Consider the following 13007-nt stretch of genomic DNA (forward strand, 5'->3'; position numbering starts at 1 on the left):
GGCTGTCAATGAGGAAATACATAATGGGTTTTCATGTGTTTACTAGTTTTGCATAAGAACACTGAGTGGGAAACAAGGGAGGCTTTCATTTAGACATATCGCTAACATGACTAAATGGAGGAGGTATCTCCTCCATGCACCATATTTCTTTCCAGTTCACACTTGCGTGTCTACATGGGAAAGAATCCCATTTTGAACTGCAACACACAAAAGTTCATCTATGTGTGTTGATTGGCAGATGCAAAGATTACATGTGTGCATGCTTTCCAGTCAGGGATGGCACAAGACATTGTGCTGCCTGAGGCAGGATCTGCATCTGTCTTCATGATAGGGAAGGGCTGTAGCTCAGTGAAATATGCTTTGCATGTAGACGGTCCCAGGTTTAATCCTCGGCATCTCCAGGTAGTGGCTGTGCAGAAGAAGAGGGCAGGGGGTGATGCTAGAAAACAGTATAGAAGACAGGAAAGTGGCCAGACTATCTTTGTGGCAGACTAGCAGAGAGCTTTGTGAGGAGGCACAAATTTCCTATCACCACCCGAGGCAGTTGCTTCATTTTGCCTCATGATAGAGCTGGCCCATTTTACCGTGCCTTGCATGTACTATGTAGCTGTAACTTGCTTCAGCTTTTCAGCCCCTCTACACACTAGGCTGGGATGCGGGTGGTGCTGTGGATTAAACCACAGAGCCTAGGACTTGCCGATCAGAAGGTCGGTGGTTCGACAGGGTGAGCTCCCGTTACTCGGTCCCTGCTCCTGCCAACCTAGCAGTTCGAAAGCATGTCAAAGTGCAAGTAGATAAATAGGTACTGCTCTGGCGGGAAGGTAAACGGCGTTTCCGTGTGCTGCTCTGGTTCTCCAGAAGCGACTTAGTCATGCTGGCCACATGTACGCCGGCTCCCTCGGCCAATAAAGCGAGATGAGCGCCGCAACTCCAGAGTCAGCCATGACTGGACCTAATGGTCAGGGGTCCCTTTACCTTTACACACTATGCTGGCACAGTGAAATCCAGGTATGCCATTTGACCAACACACAACACCAATCAATGTACAGATGTCTGCCCACCCCTTCCCTACTTTCCACAATATTTTTTATTTTAGATTTTTTAAATTAGATTGCTGTAGAAAAATGAAGTGGATAAAACAATTAATAAGATGTTTGAGGTGGTCTTATGCCTTCTAGGCATGTGCCCAAAAGAATGGTTTGAATTATTGGTGCTTCTACTTTGCTGTGGGTAAGAATCAATAGTGTGTTGTGCTTTGCCCCACTAATCTCATTGTTTCTTCCCCTTGTTGTCTATTTGTTTCGTCTCCTTCTTAAACAGTCTGTTAATTGGCTTCATTAAGAATAAAAGCGCTCCCTTATGGTGGGGATATCTGACTGCAGCTTTGATGTTTTCCTCTGCCGTGCTTCAGACGATAATCCTTCACCAGCATTTCCAGTACTGCTTTGTTACTGGGATGAGACTGAGAACGGGCATCATCGGGATGATCTACAGAAAGGTAGAAGCAGGCTAATGTTTTTGCAAGCACAGGCAGTGAATATGAACAAGAGATTTTGCTTGAGGGTGCAGAAAGAAAGCACCGTATTTTCTTAATGTTGTAAAAAGGAGGAGCCAATAGGACTTGGCAATGCACTGAATATGAGGAGTGAAAGAGAGGGAGGATTCAAATGCACAAGCCCTGGACTGTGTACTGCATGCAGTGTCAGGAAAAGACTTACATCAACTATCTCTAATCCTGCACATACACATTCCATGTTTCTTCTCAGTGTTCTGTCATTTGCAGTTTATTCATAAATGCTTCTGTTGCCACTTGCAACATTTTTAATCTAGCTCTCAGCCCAGCTTTGACCACCCCCAGTCCAGAACTGTCCTTTTATCTGCATTCCCATAATTCTGGCATCATTACTTAATCCTGCCCTTTTTCTCAGTTGGCTCTCATCAACCAGTGCTTGGGTGGCTGACATCTCAAGAACAATCCTGCAACTATTCAACTATCCCCCCCGCCCCCCCACTTGACATCTCCTTCAAAGACTTGGGCTCCCTTCACACGCACACATTCAGCCATGTGGAAGCAAGCTCAGATGTGGCTGCAGTCTTTGCATGTGAGATTACCAGAGGCATGCGGGTGAGGTTTAATGTGTGGGTCTTTCCCACCCATTAATTGCTTTCCTTCCAGCATAGTGCCAGCTGGATGGAAAAGATCCACACGGATATGTAGGATTTTGTATAAATTGGTGTGCTTGTGAAGGACTCCCTAATATTATGTTAGCAAGTAGAATGAATATAAACCCATATTCTTTTGGTGTTTGTAACTGGATAATTAGGACCATCCTAACCATGTTCGCCACAGTTTTGTTATTTTTGAATGTAACCCAAATTGCCCTTGGTGTTGCCCAACACAGGCCTGCTTTTGTGCAGGAAAACACATTTTGCTACCTGCTCAACACCAGATACACCATGCTGAGTTTTTATGGTACTAGCCTGATAGATGTGCCATACTGTCTTGCTGTTTTTATTAATCAGATTTGCTTAAAAGCGATTGTGTAAAAGCTAAACGAATTTGTGGCAGCTGAAAATCATTCTTGAAAGAATAGTTCTTCAACTGGTAACACTAACCATTGCACACATGTAAAAAGTGGATTTGATGCTTGGTGTATGACATACTGTGCACATTTAGCTCTATTTGTGCATCATGTGTTTGCATTCTTGGTACCCCAGCTACAGCTGCTTGTGAAATCCTCACAAATACTTCTCCTCCATACCAAACTATTTTAATTATTCCTCTGTTTTGCAAGTTCCCCAAGTCATTTGTATAAACAGGATATATAAAAAAACAAGACTGTATTTGAGTTTGCTTATATTTGCATACTCAAATGAGTGTAGTAGTGGTTGGAACAATTTTATATCTTTAGTTATTAATGAGTGGCTAATGTAACAATACAATGCATAATAGAAGCGCCCCCACCCCCCCATAAGTACCAAGCTTTGACATATCTTTGTTTTGTGGAAAAACCTTACATTGGAAAATCTTACATGATGAGCCACTACGCAGAACAGCTGCCAGAGGGAGGGTCTTAGACTGGCAGACCCAAGCTCACTTACAAGGAAGTAAGACCCATTGGACACAGTAAAGTCTTACTTGCTAGTGAACATTCATAAGATAGTGTTGTTAAAGTAGCTTCTATATAATGGTGGTCGTAACATGAACTGATCCTTAATATTCATTTCCTGAAGAGCTTTCTTTCAATTCAAAACTCTTAATATGGAAGGTTTGCATGTGGCAATCTTTTCCTATTGTTTATTCCTTTTGGACTAAAGATTGCTAACCAGATTATTGCCTTAGATCCAAAAACTGCTTTATTACCTGTTTATGAGGGAGAGGCACAGGATCTTACCCAAAGAGACCTCATGAGGGCTGCAAGACATACTATAGCGAAGTTTGGGAGGTCTTTAAATACAAGAGCCATGGTTTATGGAACTCTGGGACTTGATGCTCATGGAAAAAGTAACTAACAAATTGCAGGAACAAAGAAGTAATAAGAAGTCAGGCAGCTTTAATTCACCTGTATTCTGCCAAAACGCAACAAGGATACAGGCATCCCATGGGGATGTTTGGAAATACAGTTTTTGTTTGATAAGAGGAATAGTTTATATAGAATATGTGCTTCTACTGCATGGGATACAGTACTCTTGGGAAGTGGCAGAGAGGATGTTCTTTCTGTTCTGAAAAATAAGAGTTTTAAAAATATGGAAGGTTTTCTGGTGGGAGCTTGGAAATACACCAGGAACCAGTGAAGTTGCCACAAAGCTAGCGAGATATGTTCCCACCAGCCAGTCCAAGCTGGTGAGTCATGAAGCTGTAATCTGGGGTAACTGAAGTTTCTGAATAGTCTTTGGAGGTAGCCCCAGGACTGATTCATTGCAGTAGTCCAGTCTGGATGTTCCCAGAGCATGGATAGCTGTGGCCAGGCAATCTGCCCAGAATAGTATTCAGATAAAACACCAACTGAAGCAAATGGAAGGTATTTCAAGGCATGGAAGCCTCCAATGACAGACCAGGGTCTATCAGCATCTCTAAGCTGCAAACCTGATTCTTGGGGTGGTGGAAGTACAGGATCAAAATGTTACAAAATGAGGAAATATGCCTAAATAAGGGAGTTTTTCTCATTGTCTCTCCAGTCTTTAGTCATCACCAACTCAGCAAAGCGCTCTTCCACTGTTGGAGAAATTGTCAACCTGATGTCAGTGGATGCCCAAAGATTGATGGATCTGACTACCTTCCTAAACATGGTGTGGTCTGCGCCGCTCCAGATATGCCTAGCTTTAGCCTTTCTCTGGCAGGTACAGAGTCACTTATGTTTGTTCTCTCTGATTTGGCACAATGTGCAGCCAGTAAGCTTAAGGCTGACCCAGCTTGAAGGGGGAAAGGGATTGTGGAAAGTCATATTGCAGGCAACCTATTGCTCCCAGCAGAATTCCAAGCTCTTGTCTTTAGAATGTTCTGTCTGACTAGATGAATAACTGAGGATGCAGAGCTCAGGTGAGCTGCAATATCCTTAGATTTAAAGAGCCATAGCAGGAGTATAATGGAAGAAGGATCCTAGAGATGAGTTTAGGGGATGGTTTTTATTTATCTCAGTTTTTATTTGCAAAGCTGCTGTAGAACATTGCAATCCTCAATTCCCCCTTAGCTCAATAAAAGAGATCTCTAATGATAAACATAAAAAAAAGCTTCTCAGGTTCATTTTTTGTCTGCTTTTGCCTCTGTATAATGCTGTGCCTGACATAAACTGGTGTATTTGTGAAGCAGGTTATGGCACCATTTTTTACCAGCTTGCTTCTATGTAGAGTGCCAGTATACAGCATCCAAGGAGCCATTTTTAGCAGTGCCTGTGGTGGTTATAAATAAATACCCAAAGATTTTGAATTCAGTCAATTAGGTTTTACTCAGAGTAGACCTACTGAAATTAGCAGAGCTAACTTAGCCGTGTTCATGAATTTCAATGGGTCTGTTCTGAGTAAAACTTTGTTGAATACCACCCGTTATGTTCCCCTGTCCTCCATTCCTTCCTTAGCTTCCAAGTACGCATACGTGACTGCTTGGTGCAGATAAAAAGAGAAGTTCCATAAGGATTTTGCAGAGCTTCTCTAGGTTCTTGCACTTAATGTTGAAAATCTATTTAGTCAACTTTAGCCATGTAAACATTTCTGTGCTTTAGTGGTTAGAGTGCTGGACATAGTTTCCTGTGTGACACTGTAAAATGAGAGGAGGATCATGTATGGAACTTTGAGCTTCTAGGAGGGTATAAATATAATAAATTCCAGTTTTTTAAAATATTAATTGGAAGAGAATAGAATAATGACTGATGTGTTTTGCATCGTTTTGAAGGAATTAGGGCCGTCTGTGCTGGCAGGAGTTGCTGTGATGGTCTTACTCATCCCATTTAATGCTGTAATAGCTATTAAAACCAGAGCACTCCAGGTAAGTAAACTCTAGTACATCCATTCCAAACTAATTTGGATTGTCTAGCTGAGGCTCCCTGCAAAAGGAAGCAGAAAGAGGGTCTGGCAGATTAGTCAGCACTTAGATCTTAGAGCAATTTGACTACCGTGTGCAGAGCATGGCTTCTTTGCACCTGCTTGTCTGCCCTGGGATTTCTGACTTGCCTTGCCTTCAAATCTCACCGTGAAACTTTACCTGAGCTGCTGCCTGCTCAAAGCCCTTCTCTTCTCTGTTTTTCCTGAACACGGTCCTGATTATCTTGTTCCCTGGACTTTATTCTCATTTGCTTCCTGTCTAGAACAGATTCTGCAAAACCTCTTCTTGCAGATTTCCTTTTTTTTTTTCCAGAGCAGTGGGTAGTAGAAAATTTTTCCACAGTGCTTTATTTTTCCTGCCAATACTGTGGTACCTCTGGTTACGAACTTAATTCATTCCGGAGGTCTGTTGTTAACCTGAGGTACCACTTTAGCTAATGGGGCCTCCTGCTGCCGCTGTGCCACTGACGCATGATTTCTCATCTCATCCTGAGGTAAAGTTCTTAACCTGAGGTACTACTTCCGGGTTAGTGGAGTCTGTAACCCAAAGTGTTTGTTATCTGAGGTGTTTGTAACCCAAGGTACTACTGTACTCTGCTCAGAAGGAGCATGACAGGTGAGATTGCCCATAGAGTAGAGGTCCACTGTTCCTCCACTCAGTATAGTTTTGAACTACAGAGCTGCAGATCTTGGATATCATCTGGATCAGTTCTGTGAACTGCTTGACATCCTACCCTGTGATTATTATGGAAATTATAACATGTCCTACACAGTGAGCAAAGGAAGCCAAGAGCAATTAGACAAGTGTTTGGAATATATTCACATATATATGCTAAGGATACTGCCATGAGACCATTAATGGATGCCTTTGCAACGAAAATTTTCAATGCAGCTTTATTCCCATGTAGGGAATTGCAGCATTAAGAGTTTTGCGGCCAGTTCTAATGGAAGTGATACTAAAATTCCTTTCCTTTCACTGACTGCTAATAATTGACTCATTTTAATTGTGAGGGGATGTTTAAAAACATCTGATTTTTATTTACATTTTAGTGAACCTGTGTTGGTGCTGCTTATTTTCTGCACTGCATTTCACTTAAGCTGAGCATGAACTTTAGCTCTGCAGCTGTTGCTGTTTCTGTTTTCCTCACTCTCCTTATACTTCCACGGTGCACTTCTTTGGTAGCTTGTCAGTTGAACAAGAGCACACAATGAAAGGAATTCAGTGAAAGATAATTTTCTTTTGTGGGTGGGGGGAATACAACCACCACCATCTAATGGTGAATTGCCTGATGCTGTAGGCTGCCATGTCTCCACCGCCCCCTCCACCGACCTTAAAAAGTCACCTAAATAGTAAATAGGAACCACATTCCTTCCCTTGGCTGCTTGACAGTGGTTTCTGTAACACCAGCAAGGACAGAAATGTGATGGAAAGAGTCCAGAAAAAAGCCTCAGTGAGTGATTAATGGCTTTTCTTTCTGCCTCCTTTATGACGATGAGTCTGCCTGCAAAAGAACCACACACAGAATATCAGGCTGGTTTCAGCTTTGTTCTAAGTACAAAAAGATTAAAATGCAACCTATGTCCTAGTGACTGAGGGCTAAGCTTCACATATTACATCTTGAACAGATTCGAAAATTGGGAACAGAGAAAATTGCCTTACAGTGAGTCAGACCATTGGTCCATCTTGCTCAGTATTGTCTACACCCACTGGGATTGTGCCCAGGGTTTCAGACAGGGAATCTCTCCCAGCCCTTCCTGCAGATGCTGGGGATCAAACCTGGGACCTTAGGCATACAAAGCAGGTGCTCTGCGACTGAGCTGTGGCCCTTCCTCTATCCCATAATTATTGCATATCAAGTAGCCAACGGCCAGTGCTAAGGAAGAATTCAAATAAGATCTTATTGACAAATGATTCTCTTTCTCCACTAAACCCAAACAAGCATGAGTTACAGCTCATAAGGAATAATTTGCAGTTCTCTAGGGTCTCTTGCAGGCGTTTTTCTTAGAACGTCCTGCCTCAGATCCTTTTAAATGGAATCAGAGTAGAGAAACATTAATGATTAAAAAATAAAAATGAAATGGATTATGTGCATATGTATCTAATGGGTTTTTTTGGGGGGGGGTGGTAAAACAAAACAAAACTAGAAGCCAGTACTCCTATCTTAATAAAATGCAGTGAGTACCAGTGCAATATGGCAGTCCTAGACAATGAAAAAGGGATTATGGTTCCTGAGATCAAGGAGCGGGATTTTATCTATGTTTGGACAGAGCTGTATGCCCTTTTGAAGCGAGGTCAAAGCTGTACTGCTTTTTTGGCTTTTTAGAATTTCCAGGCAACACATGGTATGAGGCTACTAGGTAAAGGTAAAGGGACCCCTGACCATTAGGTCCAGTCGTGGCCGACTCTGGGGTTGCGGCGCTCATCTTGCTTTATTGGCCGAGGGAGCCGGCGTACAGCTTCCGGGTCATGTGGCCAACATGACTAAGCCGCTTCTGGAGAACCAGAGCAGCACACGGAAACGCCGTTTACCTTCCCGCTGGAGCGGTACCTATTTATCTACTTGCACTTTGACGTGCTTTCGAACTGCTAGGTTGGCAGGAGCAGGGACCGAGCAATGGGAGCTCACCCTGTCACGGGGATTCGAACTGCCGACCTTCAGATCGGCAAGTCCTAGGCTCTGTGGTTTAACCCACAGCACCACCCACGTCTCATGAGGCTACTAGTAGTAAACAATTGGGATATAAGCATGTTAGTCCCACATCTGATCTCTAAACTGAATCAACATCCTTGACCAGATACAGTGAGTTAAAGTGGGGTTTTCTTTATTGTTCACATGCCCAACCCATAATAAATTCTTATTCATCTTGCAATGAACATACCTACTTATTTACAATTGTGTAGAATTACAGAAAAGTGGGTGTGGTATTTTAATAGTATCTAAATTTATGAAAGTATTGTTTCGTTATTCCTTGGAGACCTGGACACGGGAAGCACAGTGCAAGTTATTACACAAATGGCTATTGGTTAATGGTGATCTTTAACATTGTTTAGGTGCAACAGATGCGCTACAAAGACTCCCGCATCAAGCTAATGAATGAAATTCTAAATGGCATAAAGGTTCTCAAGCTCTATGCTTGGGAACCATCCTTTGCAGAAAAAGTTCTGGAGATAAGGAAGAATGAACTGCAGGTTTTGAAGAAATCAGCCTACCTAAATTCTTTGTCAACATTTGCATGGATCAGTGCACCGTTTCTGGTAAGCTTTGTTTGTGTACCTTATCTTTTGTCAGAGGAACTGTCTGCAAGTTGGCAGGACCGTCCTTGTAACTTAACCAGGGAAAATATGAAAAGTCTGTGAAAAGTCCAGTTGCTGAGTTATTGTTCTTGCAATGCAAGATGGGCATGGCTTGACTCCTTCTCAGGATGTGGCTGCTGGGAGAGGGGCCCAAGCCCTATGAAAAGATGCAGTACTACAGGAGAGGAAAGATGACTGAGCATGAGTTCTCCGTAAGTCAAAGACGGGGAACCTGTGGCTACCCAGAGCTTGATGGACATCTATTCCCATCAACCCCAGCCAGTTGAGGATGCTGGATGTTGCAGTTTCAACATCTGGAGCGGGGCGGGGGGGTGTCACAGGTTTTCCATCCTTACTCTAAGCATGGCAAATTTTACTGCTACTCATAATAATGTAATTATAATTCTCTTCCTGGAAAGCATAATAAAGAGAGAAAATTGGTTTGATCTGGACTTTCCTGGGCTGTCTACTTACTTGCTAAATAAAAAATATTAAGCCTGTAGTAGGCTATCCTTCACATTGCCAAATTCTGAAACTACTTAAAAAAAAATAGTATAAGTGGTCAAAGTTCCATCTAGTCTGGCACTCTGTCTTCAACTAGGACTAGTCAGTTATGCCTGGGAAGCTCATGATGGAAAAACACAATCCTGTACCTGTTCATTGTCCCCAGAATCAGAAGTATCTCCTGTGAACATGAAAGCTGCATTTGGCCAGCAGCCATTATGTTCTATAGATGTGTATAATCCTTTAAAACAGGGATAGGGAACCTATAGCCCTGCAGGTGTTGCTGAAATACAACTCCCGTCATCCCTGTTAATCACCCATGCTGAGTGGTGAAAGTTAAGAGTAAAAATAAAGAAAGTAAAACCTGGCCACAGTTATCCACCCCTGCTTTTAAAAAAATCATTTTAGCTAGTAACCATCCCCAGTATTTTGTGGCAGTGAATTCCATAACTTGAGTAAGTGTATGAAGAAATACATTTCCCTGCCTTATCTTGTAGCCGTTGCCAGACAGTTTCAAAGAGTGACCCTGAATTCTAGTGCTATAAAATGCTGTTTCACTGTTGTTAGGATAGATGGAATGGACTGGGTGATACAGAACCTATTAGTATTTTTGCTAACAAATCAAATATGTCACATTTCCACCCTCCTAAGAGACTATCTTACCCCCAGTATTTAGATAGGACTAGATTATCAACTAACTAGGCAATATAAGATGAAGGAAGCGTACTTCTTTGAGCTTCATTGTGTGTTCTGACAGAATTTACACTGACAAGATTTTTTTTTAATTAAAAAAATGAGAAAAGGTCACAGTTAATAAAAAAAATAGGAACTAAGTTCAGCATTCTATAACAGTGGACAATTAATTTTATCAAGATTTCCAGCTATTATCTGGGAATAATATTTATTTTTCAGCATCTCCGCCAAAATCAATTACATTCCCAGGTTAAAATGCTTGACTTTTATATCATGACTGAGTTCCCTTTTTTTGACCCTCAAGCCCCCTTCCTGTTAACCTAACCATGAAGTGCTTTAAATTCTGTTCACTCCCAAAGATATTCATCTTCACCCATTTACATCATAAGCAGAAAATATTAACAATACTATCTTTAGTAGCTAATCAGATAGCCTTCCTCCAAACTCTTTATCTAAAGCGTATGTTATCATTTCCTAAGTTTAAAGATGTTCTGTAAGTGTAGTTTCGACACTAACAGAAAGAATGCTCAGCTGAAAACAGAGAAAAAAGGTCAGAGACTGAATCGAGCTTAAGAGGAGAATAAATCCATCCCATTTTTTTTGTGTTTTAACCTTCTACTGCAATATGTAGTCAAACAATAATAAGGCAGGCTTTTTGTACATCACAAGTCCTACAAGGTTCAGGAAAGCACAAGATGATTAATTAGCACAATTAGAATGATTAAACAAGAGTGCAAAGGAACTCGAAATGATTTAATTTGATCTAGCTAGTTTGCAGTTTTGTCTATTAAAAGGGAATGCACTGAATGCCTACATGATTAAGAATAATGGAGGATGAAGAATGTCATATAGTAGAAATCTGCCAACTCTTCTTGCCAAAGTGTTAAATTAAATAATAAATAGATAGGATCCATTTCTGTAATGGGAGTCTGGGTTTTTTATTGTAATTTTTATATTTATTGTAAAAGATACAGTACTGGATATTGAAATGGATTGTGTGATTAGGATAATTATATTTTGTATGGAATGTTCCACCATTTGCTTGGATCACTGAATGACTTGCTTACATAAAGGCAATTGCCATAAAGTTTTGGAATGGAATATTGTAGAAAAGGGCATGGCTGGCTGGAACTCTGAACAGGACTTAGCTTTGTTCCTATCCCATCTCATAATTTTAAATTGTGTTTTTCCCTATACCTCTGCAATCTCATAGATACCCTCCTTGAGACAGGACAACCAAAACTTTGCACAGTATTCTTTGACCGAATCATACCATGGCATGATGATAGTTTGGGGGGGAAGGTCATCACTTCTCCTAAATATTTCCTATATCTGTGAAATGAGTTTACTACTGTGCCTACGTGGCAGGAAAGGGCAAGTTAAAAGAGCTCAACATGCTATAATGTGCAGCTGAGATTCTGGTTTAAGTAAGCAGACTATATTCTGAAACATTAATTTTGAGTTTGGGGTGTTTAGGAATGGCCTTTATGACACAGTGGACTTTCTACAACAAGCAGTAACTATCCTGCCTCACCTTGTTTACACCAGCTTTCCTCATTCTTTAAGGTAACACTGTTCAGTGTGGAGTTGAGGTACACTAGAAGATCTGTGAGAAAGGGTAGCTATTTCATGTAGTTCTCCTTGTAGCAGAATGCTCTGCAAGATTAATTTCCCAACTTTACTAGGAGAAAGGAGAACAGGGACATCTTCTGCCCCCATGCTCTGCATATCAGATCCATAGTGGTCAGGGGGACCAATTCAGTATTGTTATAGAATACTGAGTTGCTGCTGCTATTATGAAACACCTTCTGGAGGCTGAATTCCTTGTACTCCTTTGTATTATATTTGCATTTTTGTGGAGTGGTGCCATGCTTTCTTGTTCCATAGCGTATTAGCATGTCAAATAATCCAACCAATTGTTCCTTCATCCCATACAGATTGTTCCTTTCAGATCTTATATTTCCAGGAAGGCTACATTTGATTCCCTTAAAAAAAATCAAGCCGACAGGTGTTGTTTATTCAATTTATTTTTCTGGCTTCCAGGTTGCCTTGACCACCTTTGCCGTTTATGTCACCGTAAATGAAAACAACATCCTTGATGCAGAAAAAGCCTTTGTGTCTCTCTCCCTCTTTAATCTCCTCAGGTTCCCACTCAATATGCTCCCCCAGGTCATTAGCAACATCGCACAGGTAAGAATGCTGCCAGTCCTTTATTTAAACAAAACGCAAAGGCTATACCAAATGTAAAAATAACTTAAGGAGTGGGTGTCTGAACCAAGCCAGACGTGACCATGACCAACCTGTTGGTTTAAATCCAGTGCCCTACCCCAGTCATGTAGGGGCCACCTCCAAACCAGACTATAGTAGCACACTGTACATAGGGCTGATGCTTATTAACTGCCCATTTGTACTATTTGCACCAGCAAAACAATTTGAGCGGCAGATAAATAGCCTCCTGAATTAATGCACAGTTCTTCCCTTAGGACCGCAATAATGAAAATTCATTTCTTCGTGTTTTTTTTTTTTCCTTTTCGTTTGTTTGTTCTGCTAGACGAGCGTTTCACTGAAGAGGATTCAGCACTTCTTGTCACATGATGAACTTGATCCAGGCTGTGTTGAAACCAAGTTAATTACTCCAGGTAATAATACACTGGAGTCATTTCATTTGTATGGTGGAGCTGGATAGTGGAGGAGGAAGAAGTGGTAGGAGTCTCATCTTTGGTTAATGCAGCCCCACAGTTGTAGCCTGTGTGTGTTTCTAACATCAAGGCAGCAAGCTGGAGCTTCTCGGACTTATGCCTGCTCCTGTGAAGCACCCTCCCAGGTGGCCCTCTGTTGGCCTCTCCATTTGAGAAAGCCTCTCCATTTGCAGGAAAAGGGGGGAAGGAAGTGTTGAGCCGTCCTTGAGCTGCTAAGAATTAGACTGCACAAAGCACTTGGGTATAATCTCCAGAGAACGGCCAGGCCTGGCTAGGGG

The 13007-nt window shown here is 41.6% G+C and overlaps 1 protein-coding gene across 3 annotated transcripts in view; it reads left to right on the forward strand.

Annotated features, from left to right (window-relative positions):
* The window catches only part of ABCC3 (ATP binding cassette subfamily C member 3), a 77795-nt gene that overhangs the window by 42427 nt on the left and 22361 nt on the right, over positions 1–13007 (forward strand). For all 3 annotated transcript variants that reach the window (XM_083598056.1, XM_083598057.1, XM_083598055.1), the window contains 6 exons: positions 1321–1498; positions 4180–4341; positions 5390–5482; positions 8591–8794; positions 12074–12220; positions 12582–12669. In XM_083598056.1, coding sequence (XP_083454182.1) covers positions 1321–1498; positions 4180–4341; positions 5390–5482; positions 8591–8794; positions 12074–12220; positions 12582–12669 — 872 coding nt within the window. The remainder of the gene's footprint in view (positions 1–1320; positions 1499–4179; positions 4342–5389; positions 5483–8590; positions 8795–12073; positions 12221–12581; positions 12670–13007) is intronic.

This window comes from Podarcis filfolensis, assembly GCF_964270895.1.
Source record: "Podarcis filfolensis genome assembly, chromosome: 2".
Classification (NCBI taxonomy): Eukaryota; Metazoa; Chordata; class Lepidosauria; order Squamata; family Lacertidae; genus Podarcis; species Podarcis filfolensis.